Raw genomic sequence first — 24,674 nt, forward strand, 5'->3', positions numbered from 1 at the left:
AATTTATCAGTGTACAGCATGTGCTTTAGAAGCAACAGAATTAATAATCTCATAAATTGTGCTTCCGTTTCATTTAATGAAGTTTATGAACAAGCATTGTGATTAACGCAGTGATTAAATACTTCTGCAACAAAAACATAAACCAGGATTTGGAAACAAAGCACGGAGTACAGAGTGAAATGCTCGTTACAGCACATGTCTGCTTCATGTCGGAAAGAACGGAAGAAAATATCTTTCACCTTTTGAAAAAAAAAAAAAAATGAAGAGTAAGTAATATCAGGTGGTTCATACTTGCCTTATGGCTTTACATTTTAGATTTACCGCCACAGTGGTGCAGCTTAATTCTCTTCTCCCTGAAGACTTCACTGACATTTTCCAAGGGCTTGCTTTCAAACTCTACTTTGATTAGTCAAGCAGATTTTAAAAGGAACTAATCCCCTTCCCTTCGAATTTTCTCTCTTTTTTTTTATGAAGCAGTCAGCAATAAAGTCAGCAATAATACAGAGTAACACAAACGGAAATCTGAAAATGATGCCTATATCTGGCAACAAACAGGGTGCTGATGCTGGTAACTGATCATTACAAGTGCAAAAGCAATGTCGTCTTAGATTTTTCTCTGTTCATTAGAGTCACTTCAAAGGAAAGTACTGCCTCGGCTGCTTCGCTCGGAAATTGTCTAGAGACTGCTGATAGTTAGCTATTCACTTTAGTCTTGACACATTACTGAAGGCAAACCACTTTAAAAGAACATTTTTGGAATAGCTATGTTTTTCCAGCACCACGTAAACATACATCTCGAACCTCTACTCCCACTTAAAGTCGTGCCCCACCATTTCATAGAACTTGACATTATAAGGTCGATAGAAGTCTCGCAGTTGCTCAATAGCGTCTCGGTCTATCTGCACATGAGTCCTCCCCTTTGACTTGCCAAGGCAGCGGGGCGAGCCGCTGCTCTCCGGCTTTTTAAGGCAGGGAAAACCCTTGGTGCGGTTGAAATAGAAGTGTTTGTCGGTGACGATGCGTTTCAGCCCAAGAAAGTCCTGCACCCGAGCCATCTCCCCTGCTGGGTCTGTGATGAGACGCTCTCCGCTCACAAAATGGATCTGAGCCAGAGGGAAGTAGTGGAGCCAGTTTTCAAGGTGCAAAGCATACAAGCCGATCCGAATGGCGTTCCAGGACATGTCAACGATTCCCAGGCTCTGATTCCTGAAGGCCAGGTCCTGGAAGCTCGGCAGGTCCGGCGTTTTGGATAACGTCTGAGTGTAGTCCGATATTGCTCGAGTGACGGGGTCTCGCACCACCACTATGAGCTTGGTGTCTTGGGACATGGTAGAAATCCGGTGTGGTGTCTCTTTTGTCACAAAGTAGCTCGGTGTCTTCTCCATTGTGATTTGGCTTTCAAGAGTTCTTGGCATTAAACCTCTGAATGAAAGATGAAAACACAGAATAGACATTTCTCATTTACATTCATTTAATTTAGGATTTCTTTTAAAAAATACTAAACATTTGAGCGCTTAAGCAACCTTAAAAGCTAACAGGTTCAAAGGAAAGGTCACAATGCCCTTCCATTTCCTTTGTCAAAGTAAAGAAAAAAATCTATGTAACATATCTATTTAGGGCAGGATTACACAAGTGAGTTGTAAAGGCATAAAGCTACCCTAAGTGAGCTTCGGTTTGGCCGTGAACTCAATTTCTTGATGAAAATCATAATAGGAGCACTGAAGCAAAGTTGTAGTAGTCTGTTGTCACTGGAGACTTGTCTCACAGACAGCTCTCCTGTGCATCAGGCCTGAATGTTTCAGGAGTAATAAATCACCACGAATGCAAACAGAACACGTATAGCAGCGACTCTGTTCGGTGACTTCTTCAAACTAGGCCATTCTTTACAGAGGTGATATGAACAAGCAGGGCTTCGCTGAGAAAAACTTGAAGATTGATTGGAAGTTCTAGAGGAGAGAGCAGTTAATGATTATTTTCATTGTCAATTAATTTGCTAATCTTTATTTCACTTCTGTTGTTTCCCCAACTAATCCATTTCAAAACCTGTATTTTTTCCAGTGGTCACGAGGGTGACTTCTCTCTTTTTATTATTAACAGTCTATAAGACTCAAATTTGATTCAAAACCTTAGGAAATATTTTCTGATCAGTTATATGACTAGTTTTCACTCTTTATTGCTGTGGCGCATTTACATTAAACAAAAATCTGACAAAGGACCTTTTTGGTGTGGATTTGGGGCAATTTCCTCAATTTTTCAGTCAGAGCAACTCCTTGCTTGTCAAGATGGCATCAAAAAGCCAGTGGGTGATATCATGTTGTCTACATCCATCTTTTATATACAGTCTATGTTTCTGTTAAGGCTCTTCTTTCAAACCATCCATTTAAGTGATCTGAGGTTGTATTTATTCTATCATTAGCTGCAATTTTTCAAAGAATGTTAAAATCTAAAAAATAAATAAATAAATAAACGGCAATAATACTAACAAGCTCGTGGACATATGACAACATCAAAATTGACAGCAAATTTGTCTCAGCTGTAGAGACATGGCCAACCAAGCCACCATCTGATGCTTAGTAAGATCACTTCAGACATCTTTAGTCCTTCTTCTTGTTATTTTTGCCTTTGCATAGACATTGAAAAAAAACATGTTTGTGGCACAATCAATTAGCAAATTCAAGGTGACAGTCCACACCGTTCATTTTGATTTATGAACGAATGTTTACAAGGAAGCTTCCGGGAAGCAGCTGTTTTATTTTGAAAGCAATCGGCGTCTGACCTTTTCTCAACAGCTTTGACAGCTGACAATCAACCTGCAGTAATGGGCGAGGGTTCACATCTGGAAGACACATCTCTGAGATAAAAGGGCTTCAACTGCCAACCATTGTGAAGAGTGCCAATTAGTGGAGATACTTTGAGTCTGTAATTATTATATAATACTACTGATACACATCCCTCCTGCAGCTTACATGACAGTCTATCATTAACATGAAATGCTCTTGAAAGAACCGGGGGATAAATACGAGAGCGCATCTCTGCGTAATTGCTCGTCTGTTACTGTATGCATGAGAGTTACTGTATGCATGTTTTTTCATTTTATCATCAGATAAACTTGTGTTTGCATACATATGCTTCCTCTAAATCTGTGCAATTATGTGCATGTTTAATTTATGGCTATTCGGTTTGATCATCAGTCAATCGAAGCAGTTTGTTAGGGATGCACTTTGTCCCTCCACCAGGGTGAGAGCTGAGGATGTAGGTGATCAGTACAGTTTGATCACCAGTCAGAAAGATTTACCCCCCCCCCCCCCCCCAATAAACTACCAAGGTGAAAATCATGAAACTCGGAGAATTGGTGGGGCACGGGCAAAGGAAGAACCCATTAAATTTTGGAGCAGATTTGAATCGCTTCCTTTTAACTTGTGAAATGGAGCACTGACCTTGGCTGAGGATGCGCTGTCTGAGTGCCCCTTGTAGTTTAAGGTGCCTTGGGTAGCATTTGAAAAATCAATAAATAATTCCCTTTCATGGCTGTCATGTTTAAATATTATAATAAACAAACACGACTACAGCTGAGATGTCTAGGAGTTACAGCGGGCATGCAGGACGCTGTTTGCACTGTTCGCCTCCAGAGGTTGGATTTTATGAGAAATTTGATGAACTGCTCTACAGTATGTCAAAAGAAGAATAAAAAGGGAGAGAGAGAGCGCGCCACTCTCCTGCCAGTATAAACACAGCACATTCCTCAGAACTTCCCTGCAATAAAGCTTGAAGTGAGTCAATAAACTGCAGAAAACACATCCAGCATGTTTACCCAGCTCCAAGTCTGATATACACAAAGAAGCACCAAAACAGAGGGTTCATATTCATCACTGATTTTTTTAGGGAAATCAGATGATTTTACATTCTGTTATTATATTATATTGTCTCTTTCCCCCCATGATTCCTTACCTTTTCAATTTTTTTTCTCTGTAGGAAATGTAAGTAAATTTAACCACTGCAGAATTTAGACCAGGACGGAGGGGAGAAAACAGATTCAGGCATAAAACAGAAGAAAATGAGGCGCTACACCGCTTACCTGAATTCCACTGTAATTCCCTATGTACCATGTGAAGGCACACGGTTATATTGGCCTGCAATCGTTATGACCTTTTAGAAAACGAAGCTGGAAATATAGTGTATCATTCTCCATAATTTACTATCATTAACATTTAGTTTGGTGGGAGAGAAACGGCCTAATCAGATATGCAGAATTATGCAAGCACAGCTGACTAGAAGCCACAAATTTCCAGACACACTCGTGGGTCTCTGCGGGAGCAGCAGCCACGAGAAAAGGCTGCTCTTTGACCAGTTTCTAGATTACATAAACTAGTTAAATTAGTTAAGCTAAAACCACTTTAACCAAGAATCTTAAAGTCAGATGTTGTGCAATAAAAGCTGACTGAAGTCCAATCTGGTGTAATTTCCTACTTATTACTATGATTTCTGATAAATTGCGGGATTTGTGGAGCAGATGGACACGCACCTGCACAGGTGAGACACACGTTGTCTTACCTGTACCACTCCAGGCCTCTGTCATAGTTCCTGTCGAAGAAGTGTGTTTCGGTTCCCGCCGCGCGCACATCCGGATGTATTCTTATGAACTCGAGGACGGCTCTCGTGCCTCCCTTTTTCACACCGACTATGATGGCATTTGGTAACTTTTTATTGCCGAACTTTAAATTGCTCATAGGCGGGCTGGGCGTGCCGTTCTCGGCGGTGTGATGAGCGAAATGGGGTCTTTGGTCGGCTTTCAACCGAGACGCCTCAACAGCGCTCAACCTCGCGTCCGACGGTAAAAGGCAGGAGAGGGATTTCTGAAGGCGCCTTTTCGCTCCATCTGCTCGCTGACAGCTGGGCGTCGGATCACCTGACGTTTGCATGATGGCACCGTCAGGGAATAGAGCGCAGTAGAATAAATATGAAAGGAAAAGGGATAACAAGCAGATGGACGTTCCTCTGAGCCGGTGTGAGAAGGGGAGAAGTCGACCGAAGAGGAGCACGCATGCCATCTCTCCATGAGTATGAACAGTGCATGATTTTTTTAATTGATTTTTGCGTTCCGTCCTTTTATGATTGTCTTAGCGGCTCCACGGGCTTTAAAGAAGAAAAACAGCAGACTTCAAGTCTGTTACCACAGTCCATCTGAGTCCCATCGCTTCAGCTCCTTACCTGAAAAGGTATCTTCCCCTGCGCACCGAGTTGCGAAGCCATCCTATTTTAAAACTCCTGGACGCGTCCGTGGCCATCACGCAAGGATGCAAAAGCTGTGCGCGCTCTCTGGCAACTTGAGCGGACTGTCAGCTCCAAACCGGCTGAGCGACAGAAAAATATTTCCACACAGTGACGTCACGGTGTCTTTGCATTAAAAATGGTAAAAAAAAAAAAAAAAAAAGAAAAGATAAAAAGTATTCATCTGTCTCCACTTGCTCATCTCACTTTACCTTTTATCACGTTTCATACTAACATCTAAGCACCTAGTCGACTCTTTGTTCATTTAAAGGTAAACATACAGAATGTTTGTAAGTATTAATATTTGAAGCACTTTATTAACGTAAAGTGAAACATTTTTGTTAATAAAATCAATAGTATTAGAGCTGATTTACACCAACACACCGGAAAACACGAGAGTAAAAATATCTTTAAATATCTATAATTTAACACTTTAAGATCCAGCAAGCTTTGCTCTTCCTGTTGGACCAATCACAGCACTGGTTCAATCTCTTCTGATGCGGTTAAATTTAAACACACTGAACACAGTTGGGTTTTTCCCCCCCATTTTTTTATGGTTCATGACCTTAAAACTGTATCCAGTCAGCAGAGAGTCATTCGAGTGTTCAGAAGGTTGGATAAAATCAACTCTCTAAAGTCCCAATGTGAGAATTTACCTCACACTCCATTACTGGGAAAATTAATCACCACCTACTAATAATCAGTTTCACTTTTAAGTTAAAAAAGGACTATGTGAGACTGATGTCTTATAACTATTCTGGTCTTCGTTCATTTGATAAAGCATGATCCAACTTGTCATGCCATCTGAACTTTCGTGTTGTGTCCTGAATTCCCAATTAAAAGTTTCCTTACATTAGCACAATCTGGCTGTAGGGGTGGGCAGATTGATCCAAATATTGATACTATTGATACCAACGCTGATATTTGCATCAGCTCGATACTAGCACGAGTGGATCGATACTTTGTATCCATCCTCTAAGTTAAGTATGTAGCCTTTTTGTGTTGACTGCCAGGCCTATTTTATTTATAGCCTATAGCACACTGTAAAAACAGAAGTTGACCCACACACATTTACATTTCAGGTCTCAACAAACAAATAAACCCTACTTTCAAAATACATGAAAAGCTGAAAAGGTGTTTTTTAATGTGTTAACTAATTATTGTGAAAAGCCAAACTCACAGTGATTTAGTGATCATTAACATGTGTTCAGAATTTGCAAATTCATGATGATTTATGTCATAAATCATAACAACTGCTCTCTCATACATAAGCTGCCTTCATAGGTTAAAAGTATCGGTATCGATATTGGTATCAACAATACTGTCCCTGTATTTACTTGGTATGGGATCGATACCAATATTTGCAATATGACACATGTTGTAAGACTGGACTTTCTGTGGTCTCAGGGCCTCTTTGGACTGGTTTAGTTGTCCACTTTGCTCCTTGTATTGTTTCCCAGCTTCTATATCAGTAGTCTTGTTCCTGATCTTGTTAGACCTCCCCTCTCCTTGTAGCAAGTAGGCATTAAAGCATCGTTGTGTGGTCATACACTTCCTGATGACAAAAACAAATGCAGACAAGCTCACAGTGGAAAAAGAAGAGGATGAAAGCTCCCCGGACTGCAGAGACGCATGGGGAGGAGTTGAGGTGTCACAGTGGTGCTCCTGCGGGTGTCTGCGCCCAATCTGAGAAGCCTCTGATTAAAGAATGATTTATAGGGGCTGGTTGGAGAGACCCGCTTAGCAATCCGTCTAGTGAATGAGATTTTTCCTCAGGAAGAGGGCGGGTAAATCAAACCTCGGGGTGAGAAGCCTGCTATGCTCAGCGATGGGGCGCAGTGATTAAACGTTATAATCACCTCTGCCGTGTGCACAGCTTGACTTTTCAGTGGAACAATCAAAAATATTGTTGAGGAAAATCAGTTTAACCTCAGTTTCATTTACCGAACATACGGTTTATCTTGTTCTAGCTCATTACAGAGAAGGACAACTTTTTTTTGACTGATATAAACTATGACAGAAGTGCAATGTGGAACAATCTAGTCAGTGCCATTTTTTTAAGGAAAAAAAAGATATGAAAGACCACCCGGGCTTTCCAGGAGAAAATTTAAGAGTGAGACATTCCCCTCCTTAGCCATTCAGTTTAACTAAGACTCATATTTAGATTTGAGATTCCAGAGAGAGCGGTGGGGGTGTCAGGCTTGACAGCATGAGTCATGATCTATGTTTAAGGAATGAATGATGTGTCTGTAAATGCACAACATATTTCTTAAAGTGTTTGATTGTCTTTGGGAGCTCACTGAATACGGGTGCCAATGACCACTCACTCCATCAGAGGCACGGCTCATTTGTCAGAGGCAAGCGAAGCCTGGAGGGAGGGTTCCTCGGCTTGTCCTGACTCCGATCAGACACTGGGGGAAGATACAGATGAGCCAGGCAACTTTATATTACAGATGGGTGAAGAATCACTCCCACAGTTTCCGTTCACACCCTCTTTGGAAAAAAAAGTGCACACACAGAACTGTTTTGTTAAGTGACAAACATGTAGTCACACAGTGTTGCTTGTATATCAGGAGGCCAATTAACAACATTTTTATCTTCTTTTTTAATATACGGCTTGAAAGGAAGAATTTATTCTTGACTTCAGACATGCAAATTGCCATTCTGAACACAGCTGAAGGACTGATTCCAGATTTTTAGCAGGTGGCATCATGCACTGCAACTGGTCTGGTGTATTTTTGTGTCTTCAAATTCCCTTCTTTTTCAACATGCCTTTTTTAGGGGTTAAAAAGGGCATCCAGTTTTCTCCAGCTGTCAAATATATAAGGATCACTGGATAACATTTCTACATGACATCTATTTCCTTTCAGCATGCCCAGCAATGACACAACACTGACATCTGCCGGCCACACTTTGGCATTACAAAGTGCGCCATAACAGATAAGATCGCAAGTGAAAACGAAAGCAAGTCCTCAGCGTCAGGTTCCTGTATCAGAGGCTAGCAGTGAACGGAAGAACAACAACATGAATAAAAGTAAGTTTAACTGCTTATATATATAATTTCTAATCAGAAATAGGTTACTACCACCAAGGAGCTTGAATAAATTGTTTTATAGAATATATGTGTGAAAGTGAAACTACAATACTGTGCAAAAGTCTTGGGCCTCCCCGTTTCTTTAAATTTTGTTCCAAAGAGCTGTGATTTCATGTATTTTCTTTTTTGGTCTTAAGTGGTCTTAAGCCATAACTCTCTTTTGACGGTAGCTGCTTTTCACTCATTTTCAGTCCAGTCTTTGTAGCTGACCATTTGGAAAGCTTTGTTTATGCCACCTAACACCGACCTATTAGCATTAGCAAGCATTAACAAGGCACCTAACTCAAGAGATGTACTGGTGTTATGCCAACACATAAAGAAAGCGAAGCAAATAAAGTCACTGTATCTTGTTAATAGGTGCCTGTTCCAAAACACAGCATTTGTTCCCATTTTGTTAATTTAATCCTTGAAACACGCCAAAGATAACTCAGCTTAAACAACATAAAATGGCATTTTTGCACCAACTATGTGACTGCCTAAAAACTTGTTACATGAGTGGAGGACAAAAGAATATGCGGCAAAACCTATATACAACAGGAAGATGAGTATCTGAAAGTCATACCTTTAAAACAGGAAAAAAAATCCAGCCAAGACCTGACACATGACCTGAGAGATCCATCTGGCTCCTCAGTTGTTCCATCTACTCTAAGGCAAATAGAGAAAAAAAGGCTGAGGTATGCTAAATTACTGAAGAACTGGACTGAAAATCAGCTGCAACAGGTCTAATGGAGTGATGAATCCAAATGTTACACCCCTAGCAGTTGCCTGTGTGGGTGTGTCCTATCATCTCATGCCTTAGGTGCCATCTTTTTCTTTTGTACAGCTGACTCACATCAGCAACTGAAGGTATTTAAGCCCAGAGAAAGGTGAGCTCTGGTGCCAGAGAGCTGTGTGTGTTTGGTGGTTGCAGCTAGTGAGCTGTATTTTGTGATTGCTTGCTCCTGCTCGGTGGAGAGGAGTGTGTTTGGTCACTAAACTGTTCTTTGCTTTTCAGTTAACTTACCGATGCCTGAGTTTTTGTTTGTTTCCTTAAATGGTGATAGCGGCTTGCCCGTCTCTTTTAGTTGAGTTATAAATAGAAACTTTAATAAAACTCTTTAATTTAACAATTTTGCCTCTGTCTCCTTTTTCTGACCCGGACACTTTTCAAATTCAAAATCAAATTTTGTTACTTTCCCTTATCACCTGGACCCCTTTTAAAGGAACGTAACACCAAATTTGAAATTTTTGGTTCAAATCATTATCAAATCATGGAGGAGGTCAGGAGGCAAGGCAAGTTTATTTATATAGCACAATTCAACAACAAGGTGATTCAAAGTGCTTTACAGAGACATTAAAAAACAAAAACAAATAAAAAGCATTATTTAAAATTGAAAAGGAGGTGAAACGGTGAGTTGTATCTATTTATCTGTAAAGCATGGTGGAGGCTCTGTCATGATTTAGGGCTGCGTTTCAGCCCCTGGTGTTGGGGGTCTTGTCAAAATTGATGCAATTAGAATTGTAGAAAAGTGGCATCAGACTTTGATTCTCCATCTGGAAAGCACTGTTTTAAAACAGCTTCATTTTTCAGTACGACAATGATCCCAAACACTGCCAATGTAGTAAAAGCACATTAGAAAATACACTACTACAATACTCCAAAGAAAAATACACACTAGAACAGCATCTGTCATGGATTGGCCTCCCGAGAGCCTGGACCTCAACATTATTGAAGCAGTGTGGGATCATCTTGGCAGAGAACAGAAAAAAGACAGAATCATCCAAAGAAGAGCTTTGAATGTCTTTCAAGAAGTCTGGAGAACTATTTAACTGTACAAATGAAGAGAAAGCTGACTAAGAGAGTTCAGACTTTGTTGCAGAATAACGGCGGTCATACCAAATATTGACTTTCAAGCTTGTTACAATTATATTTATGTATTGTATTTCCAGTTATCTTTGCCTATGTTACAGTAAATTCTGCCACTTATTTAATTTTTTCCTTGCTTTTACATTATTTCATCTTGGAAAGTGAAAAGTCATACACAAGATTAAATTGCTAAGTATAAGAGTTGTGTGTACTTTTGAGACTCCCTGATCTCTGGGATCCTAGAGTAGAACAACAGGGCCTTGAATAATCTGAAATCTGATGCTATTCATTTTTTTCTTCCAACAGAAAAAGTAACAATTTATTCACATGTTGATGGACAGACGATGGGCTCTCATGAGAAATTTCTCAAAAAACTCTTCAAACGAGGAGCAATAAAAGTGGAGAAAGCTGATGATAGTGAGGCTGTTATTGTCTTCGTTCCCATTGTCAGTCGTTTTGAGACGGACATAAATTCAGCTTTATCAAACATTTCAGGTAAACACACCACAATCTATGATAAGTGTTTTGTTTGTTTTGGTATTTTTTCTGCACGTTATCACTCGTGTTTTCTGTTTGTCTGTCTCAAAGGAGATAAAAAGGTGATCGTGGTGGCCTTGCATCACACCTATGACCCAAACTACACTGTGCCACATAACAGAAAGATGGACGACAAACTCGTTGTTAACTGTTTGTTTTATGAGAAGAAAGGACTTCTGTCATGTCCTTGCAACAAAAAGGCAAAGAAGATGGTCTGCGAAGAGGTAATTACACAAGTTACGTTGTTTTTTAAGCAAAAAGTGCTGGATACGCAGATACAAATAAACATGGATTCATCTGGATTTGCATCATTTTTACATGTATTGGTCAACAATAATACAGACCAGACTATACTGGTATCTTCACACTGGCTCTGTGTGCCAGGTGGTCAGTATGTTGTTGTATGTTCACGCCCACAGGCAGAGGTGGAAACAGCAGTTTCCACCAGATGTTTTCTGTAATATGAGCCAAATAATCTAAGCTTGCATATAAGATCTTCCCATTTGGAATATTTGAACAGTGCAGTTGGATCAAAGTTCTGATATTCCAAATTACACATGTCCAATGGGAACACTCTCACTGCCTGCAGTAATTTCAGCAGTATTAGTTGTTGTTTAATTTACCCTGTACTAACTGCGATGCATTCATTATTTATTTATTTTTTGCAGCTGAACCTCCCAGGAAAATTCTGGCAAAGAAACAAATCAAAGAAAGATCCTCAAGAAAAGACCACAAAATCAGGAAAAAAAGAAAAGACAAAAAGTGAAAAAAACCAAAAATAATCTGCATAAATTTAAATAATTGCTTAGACACTTCCTCTAGGACTGACGTTTGTAAATTGCTTACTCAGCTTCGGTCCGATTGTACTATATTATTAATGAGTCTGCATGAATTTAATTGCTCATTATTTATACTTTTTCCTTTCCATTGTGGCTGATCAATTAGCTTATTTGTTGCTCTGTTACTGAACAAAACATTGTAGCTTGACTCGTGACACATTCTGCTCATTCAAATGTACAGAAAGGTTGCATCACATGTAGCCCTACCATGGCTTAATAAAGGAATTTTATGATCCAGGCTTAAACTGATTCTGTTGTCATCTATTAGACTTCCTCATTCACAGTACACAAGGCTAATGTCAACATGCTAGCATGTCCAAAAACATTATGTTAAAGTGCTTGATGAACCTTTGGTCGAAATCATTGTATTCATATATTAGCTGATGAAACAAGCTAAATTCATGTAAATACTGTCCATTCAAGAACTCTTGAGATTTGTAAACCTAGTGGTGAGGTAAAGATAAGGAGCAAACAGAAGAGAATAAGACTTTACCCTCTTAGAACCATTAATATTTAATACAATGATTGATTTGAACTGTATTCTTAATAACTTCACTTTATAGGATTTAAGGTGGGACTTGACATGAGCTTTGTAATGTTACACCTGTTGGTTATAAATTTATGAAAATTGCTTTTAATTTTTTATTTATCTACAAAATTACAAAAGCAAATTTTCCAGTGTTTGCATTTCTATAGTCCATCCATTCGCTTCAGCTTATCCTTTTCAGGGTTGCGGGGGGTGCTGGAGCCTATCCCAGCTGTCATAGGGCGAGAGGCAGGGTACGCCCTAGACAGGTCGCCAGTCTGTCACAGGGCTAACACACAAGGACAGATAACCATTCACACTCACTTGCACGTTCACACCTAGTGGCAATTTGGATTATCCAATTAACCTATCCCCACAAGCTGCATGTCTTTGGACGGTGGGAGGAAGCCAGAGTACCCAGAGGGAACCCACGCAAACACGGGGAGAACATGCAAACTCCACACAGAAAGACCCCGGCCTGATGGTGGAATTGAACTCAGGACCTTCTTGCTGTGCGGCAACAGTGCTAACCACCGTGCTGCCTATTTCTATAGTACTATAGAATATTTAATCACCTGTTTCCTTCAATCACAATCACCCTGGCTGTGAATGCACCAGACTATCACCAGTTTCTACATCACATCAAAGTCCAGGGAGCTGACAGGAAAAGACAGACATATACATTGTCATGCCTGCTGTGTAATGTCTGGAAATGTCCAGGTTGCATTGCATGTGTAGATGTCTGCTTTTCTGGCTTGGGTTTCTGCAGCAGTGACTTTGCAGCCTTTGACTTCTCCTCCACTCTTCCCTTTGACTGAGGAAGCTTTAATGATAAAGATGTGTAGCGGAATAAGAATGACTTGCTGAAGTGTGCAACATTTGCCGAGGTTTGGCACACGCAGGACACTGATATCCCCTGGGACATCTTGTAAATCATATGCTGATCTGTTTGATGGTCTTTGTGTGTTGCTGACTTTGTTGATTCACGGAGGCCTTGCATAGTAATAATCTGTTCGCGGAAGGTTAAAGCTCGGTATTCTCTCATGTATTGACCCAGATTTTTGGCAGGGTGTGTGGTTTATGTCATGATCTTTCTTGGCAATTTCATTCAGTCATTTTGCATTTTTAACATTTTACAGTCACTCTGCCAAATTTTCTTGACACAGCTCTTGAGACTTGCCTCAGGATTCTCTGTACCATGTTTCCTGCAATATATGGTCTATATCAAACCTCCAAGTGCATAGGCACATCTCTCAATGTGTGACATGTTATGTTACATGAAATGGCAGCGACTCAAACTGAAAACAAACAAAGGAAGATGACTTTATTTTTTCTTTCTAAATTTGAAAGAATTTATAGCTGTATGCTTAAAGGTTGTGAGAGTTAGCACACTGATCAGGAATAGTACTGTTTTTTTCAAACTTTGTGTATCTCAACCACTTTAGCTCCACCTATAGGTAGAAATCGGCCACACATGCAACATCTGATAATGTGCATGCATTTGGCAAGACAGGTATGACTGGATTCTCCAAGCAGACTTCATGGCATCCTATTATGACACTTTCTTCTTCTTCCATATTTTGACATTTTTTGCATTTTTAATTTTTTCCCAAACAAAAAGGGGGAGGGACGTTAAACCTTCTACTGTATGTGCCGATGGTCAGGCTGAAGGCCATGCATGGAATAAAGATATTTTTTAGCTATGCAAATGAATGAAATTTAGTACAAAATGTTGCTGGTAAACTCCTTAAAGGAAATCACTCATAACGAATGGTAATTGCACTACACTCTGTTGCTCACAAGATGGCAGTTGAAGATAATGTTTTCTCTGAGTGGAGCTCAGCTGGTGTTTAGGAGGCCAATATAAACAGAAGAAAACTCTTAAACTTGGTATTTTAGCAGTAAAGATAAAAAAGAGGAAAGAAATTAAGAAAATGCAAGTGTTTTACAAAGTGACAATGTTTAAGGAAAAAATAAAATAAACATAATAATTATCTTAAATAGGTTACAAATTATATTCATGGATGAAAATTAGTTGAAACCGGATGACTTGAACAAATATTTGGACCTAAACGTTGTGTCAGTATCCACCTTGATGTTAGCATCTTACACCCAAATTCACAAAACAGTGACTGAAAAACAAACACACAAGTTTAACTTTCCTCTTTCAGTTAATCTTCTCGCCCTCGGTGAAGCTGTGGATTACTTCCTCCTTGGATTAGCGCGCACACTGCGGGTCCACATCTGCATACGAACGTGGCAGCACGCCAGCGCACATCCAAGTCCTCCAAATCATATGCACAAACACACTGTGTACAAACCAAAACTGAGTTCTCACAGACAGGAAGTGATGTCACTTCTTGTCTCCAAGGAGATGGAGGCAGTTGCTAAGATACTGTGACACCAGGATTTTTCTCTGTGTTTTTTTCTTTCCCTCTCCCTCTCCAGCACGCGCGCACACACACACACACACACACAGGGATATCGCCACGAATAAGTAGAAACTCTCTCGTATCGCTCTTATTCTCTGGCACCAGATGGCAATGAGCGCCAACTCAACTTTTTTTTCTTTCTTTCAATAAAATCTCTAAAAATAACAGAAATATAAGTTGGTTTAAAATTTCACTTGAATGCCGTTGGGACCACTAAACAGATCACCTGTGTGCTCCGACTGAACCAAACGTCAGAGGTGCTGCTCCAACAATTAGCAACATTTTTATTCTTCGCTTTGAACTACGTGCAATTACTCAGTCACCCACTTCCAGACCGGCGAGGCCTGTCGCTCCTAAAATGATACAAGTGACTGATGTGTATCAGCACCCCTCCAAAGCTTCCACACAGTGTGAGCTGCACCTCTCTAGTGCTATCAGCATGCCACATATGTCTTGGCAGTAGCATGTTGCTGCCAAATCCTCTTCACCCTCCCTTTCTCCTCCCCTGTGGCTCCTAACACAGCATTAAGAGTTTATGGGGTTTGGGTTGTATTAGAAATGCCATGTGCCCGTCTTCTGGATGGCGGGATTAGCTCTCTCTGCTGTATTTCGCGTCCGAGAGCCTTCCTGCACTGATGACACAAGCAATACAGCAATGAGCGTTTGTTCATTTACTGTGCACAAATGCATGTCCTTCTCCCTCTCTCCAGTCCACCGCTCCTACACACACGCTCAAGGGTGCCTGCGCACACACAAGCGTACTATACATGCATAAAGGGAATATCAGATACAATGTGCAATGACACAGTGAGGACATAGAGTAGAAAGTGGGGGGAAGAAGGAGAGCAAAGGCACAGGGTGGGTTTGGCAGGGGCGGCATGGAATCATTTTAAATGGTGCGGGGGATGGAAGGCGAAAAAGATGTACGGAGAGAGGAGCCGAGAGTGGTGGAAAAGCAGTGAAAGGCGTCCAGGGCTGGATGAGAGACGGAATATGGGCTAAGATTTTAACATGAATGAGAGGGAATGAGGGAAGAGGAAGAAAGAGGGAAAGGAGGAATATCCTCTGCACCACTGTGTGACTGGAAATTTAATAGAGGGAGAGAGATAGAGTGAGAAAGAGAGGGAAGGGGAGAGAGGTAGAGGGGTGGGAGAGAGAGAGCCAGAGGAGGGGGAGGGTAGAGGAAGAGAGAGGCAAAAGGCACAGAGACCTCATTGCTGTGCAGCTTTCAGTAAAAGCTAGTGGTCGTGAACAATGCTCACTACGGCATTCACCGAGAGGGAGGGTAGGAGCAACTGAAAGGGTGAGGGAGGGAAGGAAGGCGCGAGAGAGAGATGGAGGGAAAGAGAGAGTGCATATATCTCGGGGGTCTTTCTGAAGCATCACTGGCCTTTTCTGTCCTTTGACCTTTAGTGTGAGCTGAGACAGAGCAAAGATGCACTGAGATTTATTTTTACCCACAAAGTAGTCTTTGGTAGTTGTAAAGCTGCAAAGGGGGCTTCTCTTCTTCTGTACTTCAGACACGTGGACACATACATGACAATGCTCAATGGAGGGAAATCACTTGTGAGCTAACATCTCTTTAACTGGCCACTTACTTGGTCATACTGTTCTCAATTCACTAATTACATTACATGAATTGAAAACCTTAACAAAATATTTCACGTCTACATTTGCAAGGCTCAGATGTATGGTTTAATTCACGGTCAGGATCTTCACAGGCCTGCAGTGTATGTGTTCTACATGTTTGGGTGCTGACAGGAAGTAATAGTGCTGGTGGCTTCCTTATTTACAGCTTAAATCTAACAAGTCCAATACAGAAGCCTTTCAAGAGGGTGGGAAGGCTTGGAGTAAACACTCATATGCACAGTCTGCAGAAAGCAGGCCTCATTGATTTGCTAGATATAATCTTACAAAAACAAATGCTCTTGCTAGCTACGGGAACATTACAGAGTCTACAAAACTCTTTGAGTGAATCAGAAAGGTTTATTTCTGTTAATATTTGGTGGCTTTTAAAAGAAAGTGCCCATAAAATAATAATAAAATAATAATAATAATAAATGCTCAAAATCTCACTTGATAGGGAGAAACGAACTGACTCAGGTTACCCTCCCGATCATACAGTGCTGCTGAGTCATATTAATAAATATGTGACTACACTGCTACTCATAACAAGCCCAGAGCTTAAGTTTCACCGGGGGATGTGAGACACAAAACACGCGGAAAGCAAACACGTGAAATATCTCTCATTTTGGAATCCGGCTCTGAACGTTCACTTTAATACACCCAAAGAAACGCAGCCACATCCACGGGTCGGTGCTCCTTCGTCTCTTCTCCTAATGCTGTCTTAGTCGGATTCAGACTGAAACATACGGAATGTGCGTAAAGAGCCGCTTATGCTGGACGCAAACTGCTCTGCCCAGCGGGCGCCGTCGCGTTTGCTACCTGCGTTCCTCTCCAAGGATGATAAGGCGCATCGATGCACTCGTCCCCGACCTCGTTCCTCCGTGCCATAATTATAACACCATTTTTTTCCTCGGCGATCCCGAAGCCGATCTCTGTTTTTTTCCGCGCGCACGCGTGTGTGTGGATTGTGTTCATCTTTAACCTGCCATCACTGTAGCCCCCCGCGTTGCGTTGGCGCTGCGGATCTAGCCTACAAGAACAAGAGCCAGCTCACAGCCGTGGAAACAAGCGAATCAATTTAGGGAAGAGCAGGAAAAAAAAAGAGGAGAGACTGATAGCGAGGTTGGGAAACTGACGATCGGAGAGGGGGAGAGAAAACATCGACCTCACGCCGCAGACGCCGAAACATTAAGGTAGGCTATTTTGGCTGTACAGGTAGAAGGGAGGGAAATGGCTGGTGTAATTATTACATTTGTTACCTAATCGAGAGTGATGCTGAAAACAGTCATGAGATGCCAAAGGAGGGGACAAGAAATTGAGTGTGGCAAAAAGCTGAGATGCATAACAATTTAAGCAAATAATTAACATGAGCACACAGTCCACGTCGATGCCAGTGGAATAAATCTGTGCTAGTTGCATTAAAAGGAATCGCTTCTACGCGCAAACCTATGTATTGCACATCTACACAGGTGATATTTCCCAGTCAGCAATGAACCTAAAGGTTATTTTGCGTGCAATCGTGTTGTTATGCCGCCGAAGAGAGGATGGATGCAAGCCATTTTGTAATGCAGCATGTGCAGAATTAGGCCTATTCAGAATTTCAATTGCGTTCCCGAGAAGGTGCGCCGTAGTGAGCGCAGCTGCATAGATGAATAAGGCCATTCTGTTCAATTGTAGGAGATATTATGCTACAGGCTATATGATGAGGAGAGATTGCAGATCAGAGGTTGCGACTGCAGGGTAGAAAAACATGGGCAAGTTATGGGTTTTTGAGATGTGATGGAAAAAAATAAGAAAAATAGGGGGAAGAAGAAAAAAAATACAACAACTTGCAATTGTTAAAAGTCTGAAGACGTTTGCTACGAGCTTGTCTTTTTTTTCCCTCTCTCTCCCTCTCTCTAACAGTGGTTGATGTATCCATACTGGTGAAATGCGTCCCATCCATCCTACCCCAATTCCCACGTCCTGAATCAATCTGGTGTTGTCATAGTTACAGTAGATGATCTTGGCCCTGCTGCACCTGTGTCGCTTTGTGTTCATCTTGAGCATCTGTAAATACATGAGGTCTAATTGGGGCTTGTATTCAAAAAAGCAACCCACAGCCTCAGTTTATATTGAAAACAACAGCACCACAAATTTTTTTCTCCATTTTTCTGTTTTTTGGCCTCTTCATAAACCTTAATGACAGTTGTGGAGTGGAAGACATTGATACAATCAGGCACTCGCGATGATGTGATTGGTTTGTAGCAGTTGGTCAGCAGCTTTTAGCTAATTTGTCTTTTAACGAGTGAGCGATCTCTCAGGCCTGATCGAATAATCAATATCTACATCGTTGCAATCTGCTTTTGACACGAACACAAAGGGCTAAAATAAAAAAAAAAACAAACAAAAAAAAAACAAAGAGAGAGAGAGAGAGAGAGATTCATTTAAGTGAAATTGGCTTGAAGAATTTAATGTGGCCAGTGTTTCAGCTATGTCAAGAAGCCCTAGAAAACACATTTTGCACAAAGATCAGAAAGAAGGCCAACTGCGACAGGATCAGATGGGCCAAGATTCTAGAAATAAAGACCATCGCAGTGTATTTTGTAGCTCTCGAGCTCTCCTTTTGTCAAGAACTTAAAGATGGCAGGTGAAGTCAACAGGCATGTTTGCAGGTTCAAGGTCTCTCCCACAATACAGCTCTTTACAATACAATGTGGTGCTCTCCGCTGACTGGTTGCACCACCTCATTTAGTGACATTTCCCATGTAATGCAACGAACAAATGCAGCTCAAGTGCTTAACTGTACTTAAGGGAAAAAATGCTGCATTAAACAACTTATTGATTACAAGGGCCAGCTGGTTTTTAATTCAAGGGGAATGCATCTTTCCCTCAGTGATGCAATGAAGGAAGCAAGTTTGTTTTAACAAAAGGCTGTGTGTGGGGCCAAAACTTCACCATTAGCTTACATTTCTTTCTAGACTTCAAGTGTCATGAAAGTGGCTGGAGGAATTTGGAAATACTTTCCATCCAGCTGTGTTTATATGATACTTTGTACACCGCTCAATTTAAAAGGAAAAAAAAGGGAGGAAAGAAAGGCATAGCACCACCATCGCTGTGTGTTTTTAATGAAGTAGCAGCGTATGAAACACTGGTACTTCTTTGGCCGGCTGAATATTAATGATGTTTTGCTTTGATGCTTTCATGAATCATTGCAACTATCAGACCTCTACTCTGAATCAGATACAATTCTGATGTCTAAGAGAGCCAGTCAGATTATTGAAATGCATAATTAGCTGTGAGATGGGGATGAGTGGGAGACTCTTCAAGGAAGGACAACAGTGTAAAGAGCACCATAATGAGGACTGGTGCAAAGGAGCTGCTTACTGTAATATTTAGGTTTATTTGTATTCACACGTCTACATTCATTAGCTTATCTGGGATGTACGTATGTGCTGTCATTTCTTTGTGTCAGTTACAGTTACGATGGTCGTAGATCTGGATGTGGGCATGTGTCGAAGAGAGAGAATGAGACAGGGCGAGAGAGTCAGTGGGATGTGCAAAGCATCTGAAAAAAGTCTATTTTTAGCGTACATTCCCTTACGAGCTTTCTTAATAGCTGCTTTAACTTCTTCGAAGTATGTTTTAGATGAAAACCAATGTTGACCTGATCCTCAGACCTTGACCATTAAGATTCGTTGCAGATTTGTTCCTGCTGTTGTTATGCTGAAGGCCAAAGTTCAACCCTGTTCTATCTCCTATGAACAGAATTCCAAAATTCAGCTTTGGCTTTTCTTACCGAGTGTGTTATAATAGCAAATACTGCAAGCATACACTATAAGCTTTGAGTTAAATGCATTTTGATTTAGACAGCAAAGGCGCTGTTTATCCATTTTGGACACAAAATGTTGATCAAGCTCAGCTAAACACAGTAATGTGGAATAGGGCACTGGACAGTAAAAACACAAGATGGTGAGTGAGCAGGTTGCCACAGCAACAGTGTTTCTAGGCGCATGCATCGTCGCTGCATAGGAGAGGAGATGCTAAGGACTGCCATGGAGCTGTTTCATAAAAAAAGAAAGAATAAACAGTTTATTACATTAATAAGAGATTCTTTTATTTTTTAAAATGCATCCAAGAGTTATTTTAAATGCCATATCGATAGAGGTGACATTGTGTTTATATTAGTGTCAGGAAACAAGGATTTTTTATCATTTGTTCTCAGACATGACAGACTTGTGACTGCCAGAGTCATAGTGACGAGAATTATGTGCTTGAGAAAACAATGAGCACTTTCTCTTTCTAATCATTATAAGGGGAACAGCCCAAGCATTTCTAAATTTAGTGAGTCTGCTGATGCTCGCAGCCATTTCTGTTGCAAGATGTGTGTGTGTGACACTCGATTAACCAAAAACAAGGCTTTTGAAAAACACAATGCACATTCAGGAATTCAACCCCCCCCCCCCCCCCTCCAAAACAAACAGAAAGGCTTATTTTGCACCATTTTTTCCTCTTTCTGTATAATCCAGTTGTCATATTCATGTCTGGTTCATCAGTTTTAGTTGTTGGGGGAATCTTGTCCGATTTAGCGTGGCATATTGGGCACCGCATGTGCATTGCAGTAAAATGTCAAGAGTCAATAATCATTCCTTCATGTCTTAATTTCTAAACTACTGCATGCAGGCATCATTTGTTACCTCATTTGTAATGCTGTGCTGCTGATTCATGATGGATTGCATGAATTTCTGCATTAACCTTAGGGCCACATGGACTTGTAACTGCATACAACCACTTTGCATTCTTTGGGAATGTGAGAGTCTACCTCTGTCAGTGCGTATTTGGCTTGAAGAATGCCAGTATCATAAAGTGGATGCTGCAGCACCTGTGACCCAACTTGCAGTTTTAGAATTTTGTGTCCATTTCAGACCATGACCCTGATGTTAGGTTTAAACCTAAATGGCAGCTGACTCAGTGGTTGATAGACATGTCTTTAGAATAGAAAATTGTACCATTATTCCAGAGGAGATATTGGTGATATTTAGAGATTTTCAGTTCAGTTCTGCAAATAGTCGCATGTGTGTGCTAGGCTTGTAAAGTAAATCTTTCTGCACTGTGCACTCACTTGACCTCCTTCCTCTCTCTTCTTTTGTCTCTTCCCTTACAGGGAGAACCAACAGTCTCCATCGTGACAACACTTTCACAAGCAAATCCTCCCCTAAATTTGATTTCTCTTCTAATAATTGTCATGGGAAGAAAATGCAGAGTTCTCTAAAATGAAAAATTGAGAAAGCCCAAGTATTTGATTACCAAGGAACTATGAGCAAAAGCAAAGTAAGAATCTATTATTGATAAAGTCTTTAATATAGCATTGCACTTTTTTCCTCAGTTTTTAAGTGGCTGCTTGAAGGAGCAAAAGAGAATCAGAGCGTTAAATATGAACATCAAGATAAGCACCTGAAGTCGCTTGATTGGAGGTGACCTATCAACTTCTTAGCAATAGGGGTAGGTCATGACTCAGTTGCCATGCGTGTTGTCATGGTGACCAGTCCAGGTACCCCTTTCCCCCTCCTCTGGTTGGTCCAACTTTTGTTGTGGTTTCACAACCATGGACCTCAGCTGACAGAGGCAGCACCCCCGTGCCCCTCCCCCTGTATCTGCTCCAATCAGGCAAGCCGTGTCATCTGTACAAGGAGGAGTTTAGATCAAATCCCTGACAGTATTTCAGAGAACACAAGATACCTCAATCTACAAGAGAACTCAATTCAGGTAATTTTGGTTTCATCCACAAATGGAAAACACATTAAGACTTTAAAGATAGATACCTTGAGAGCATTATGTTTAATTTTGCTACAATATGCCTCCCTTTTATTTGTTTCCACACTAGGTGATCAAGTCTGATACATTTAAGCATCTGCGACATTTGGAAATCCTCCAGCTCTCAAAGAACCACATCCGACAGATTGAGGTGGGAGCTTTTAATGGTCTTCCTAACCTCAATACACTGGAGCTTTTTGACAACCGTCTTACAGTGGTGCCATCCCAAGCTTTTGAGTATCTAAGCAAGCTAAGGGAACTATGGCTAAGAAACAACCCAATCGAGACGCTGCCGGCGTTTGCCTTTCATCGTGTTCCCTCTTTACGGCGTCTTGACCTAGGGGAACTCAGGAAGCTGGATTTCATCTCAGAGGCTGCCTTTGAAGGTCTGATAAACTTGCGCTTCTTGAATCTTGGCATGTGTGGCTTGAAGGACATACCTAACCTCACCCCATTAGTGCGACTAGAGGAGTTGGAGCTATCAGGGAACCAGCTCGGGATAGTCCGGCCTGGATCCTTCCAGGGTCTAGTTTCACTTCGCAAGCTGTGGCTAATGCACTCCAGAGTGTCAGTCATTGAACGCAATGCCTTTGATGATCTCAAAAACTTGGAGGAGCTGAACCTCTCTCACAATTCCCTGCATTCCCTGCCTCATGACCTCTTCACCCCTCTGCACCAGTTGGAGAGGGTACATCTAAACCATAACCCTTGGGTTTGTAACTGTGACGTTCTCTGGCTCAGCTGGTGGCTGAAAGAAACAGTTCCCAGCAACACCACTTGTTGTGCTCGCTGCCACGCACCCCCAGGTCTAAAGGGCAAGTACATTGGAGAACTAGACCAGAGCCACTTTACCTGCTATGCCCCAGTGATTGTTGAGCCACCCACTGACCTCAATGTCACTGAAGGCATGGCTGCTGAGCTGAAATGTCGTACTGGAACGTCAATGACCTCCGTGAACTGGTTCACTCCAAATGGCACGCTGATGACCCACGGATCATACCGAGTTAGGATCTCAGTGCTCCATGACGGAACACTGAACTTCACAAATGTGACCATGCAAGACACAGGACAGTACACTTGCATGGTAACCAACTCTGCTGGAAATACCACTGCATCCGCCGTTCTCAATGTATCTGCTTCGGACCCCAGCAACACCTACAGCTATTTCACCACCGTCACTGTGGAAACACTAGAGCCAAGAACAGACGAGGAGGAGTCTGCAAGACAGTATATTAACGAGACCTTCATAGATTTTCCTAATCCTACTGTCCACCAACCTGGTGTTACTATAACGCCTTCTCTCTCTTCTCTCTCCTCACTGTCTCCACGAATCAATAGAGCTCCTGAAAATACAGTGACTGAGCCCCCAGAACATGTAACTAACATTCCAGGCCTGGATGATGTAATGAAAACAACTAAGATCATCATTGGTTGCTTTGTGGCCATTACTTTCATGGCAGCAGTAATGTTGGTGGTCTTCTATAAACTCCGTAAGCAACACCAGCTACACAAGCACCACGGCCCAGCCAGAGCCATTGAAATTGTGAATGTAGAGGATGAGATCGGAGCCGGAGCAGGAAGTGGCATCTCAGGTGGTTCGACAATGAATTCTGGAACAGGTGGAGAAGGAACCCTACGGATACATCATCCAGAAATAGTCAACCTTCCCAACATTGGTCGTACCGATACGCTAAACCATTACTACAAGACACATCATTTTAACAACAATGTGATGGGTCTTAGTATTGGCACTGAAGGGATGGGGCCAGGAGGGATCCTGAGTAACAAGAGCCAGCAAGGTCAAGATATTCCTATCTCCTGTACCTCTGTCCCGATCTCAACATCCAACTTGCTCACCTCATCAGGCAACGGCACCAACACCATCCCCAGTTCGATGTCCCCACCACTCCCCATGTCTCTGCCTATGCCTACCATGGGCTTACATGGATCGATCAAGGGTTTCATGGGCCAAAGCCAGAATCCACAAATGGAACCTCTTCTTTTCAAGGGGAGTTCGAAGGAAAATGTACAAGAGACTCAAATCTAACAGCAAAAGTGAGAGTATTGAGTGAGAGTGAGTGAGAGAGAGTTGACGACAGAGAGGGGATTGATCTTGGGTTTATGCGCAGAATGATTAGACACTAGAGTGCACTGACATTACACTAGGAAAGAGGATAGACTGAAACGGCAATACACAAACACATAGACTTATCTGTGACAGTGTACTGAGCCAAGGATTACCACAATGGCCCACTTGTGTTTGTAGTAACGATCATGGCCATGGAGATCAAGGAATGGACATTGCTACAATGTAAATCTGTGCCAAAGCAAATGTTTTTTGCAGTTTCTACAAGCTGTGTCCTCATAGGAAAAAAAAAATAGCCTTTCAGAGTAATCAGTCCCCAAACCGTTGTTGGCCAGCAGAGTTGAAAGACACGCACAGCACTTGCCACACTGAAGATCAGAGATATTGCAGAATAAAATCCAAGAGACATTTTTCTTCCTCAAAAAACCACGAGCCACATTCTCTCTCTAGTGACTCAAAAGACTCCCTCAAGGTGAAAATTATGTAGGCATAAATAGATGGACAAAAGGGTACAGTGCAAACTACTGTGAAAAATCCACAAATTATATAAATATATTTTCATCTAAATATGTATCATTGCAGACTCTGATGCAGACATATTTTGGGGTGGATGTATAAGCTGGTATA

At 41.5% G+C, this 24,674-nt stretch overlaps 2 protein-coding genes and 1 long non-coding RNA gene across 3 annotated transcripts; 2 read left to right on the top strand and 1 right to left on the bottom strand.

The window, feature by feature from the left end:
• Positions 1–803: 803 nt before the first annotated feature.
• LOC146626548 (heparan sulfate glucosamine 3-O-sulfotransferase 2-like) lies at positions 804–5,078 on the bottom strand. The gene is made up of 2 exons (XM_085360669.1): positions 4,552–5,078; positions 804–1,422 (listed from the first exon to the last, which is right to left on the bottom strand). Exons 1-2 carry the CDS (start codon positions 5,046–5,048, stop codon positions 804–806), a joined length of 1,116 nt encoding a protein of 371 aa, XP_085216795.1. The 5' UTR covers positions 5,049–5,078.
• A 3,149-nt stretch (positions 5,079–8,227) lies between these two features.
• On the top strand, positions 8,228–11,818 carry LOC146626549 (uncharacterized). Its single transcript, XR_014906467.1, has 4 exons — positions 8,228–8,302; positions 10,515–10,703; positions 10,797–10,969; positions 11,414–11,818. It is a non-coding gene; the product is annotated as an uncharacterized LOC146626549 (long non-coding RNA).
• A 9,852-nt stretch (positions 11,819–21,670) lies between these two features.
• lrrc4bb (leucine rich repeat containing 4Bb) lies at positions 21,671–24,008 on the top strand. Its single transcript, XM_085360671.1, has 2 exons — positions 21,671–21,913; positions 22,032–24,008. The coding sequence occupies exons 1-2, from the start codon at positions 21,671–21,673 to the stop codon at positions 24,006–24,008; spliced, it is 2,220 nt and encodes a 739-aa protein (XP_085216797.1).
• The last annotated feature ends 666 nt before the right edge of the window (positions 24,009–24,674 follow it).

This window comes from Diplotaxodon limnothrissa, linkage group LG8 (assembly GCF_057381915.1).
Source record: "Diplotaxodon limnothrissa isolate DT_005_m linkage group LG8, D_limnothrissa_male_GT1.1, whole genome shotgun sequence".
NCBI classification, from domain to species: Eukaryota; Metazoa; Chordata; class Actinopteri; order Cichliformes; family Cichlidae; genus Diplotaxodon; species Diplotaxodon limnothrissa.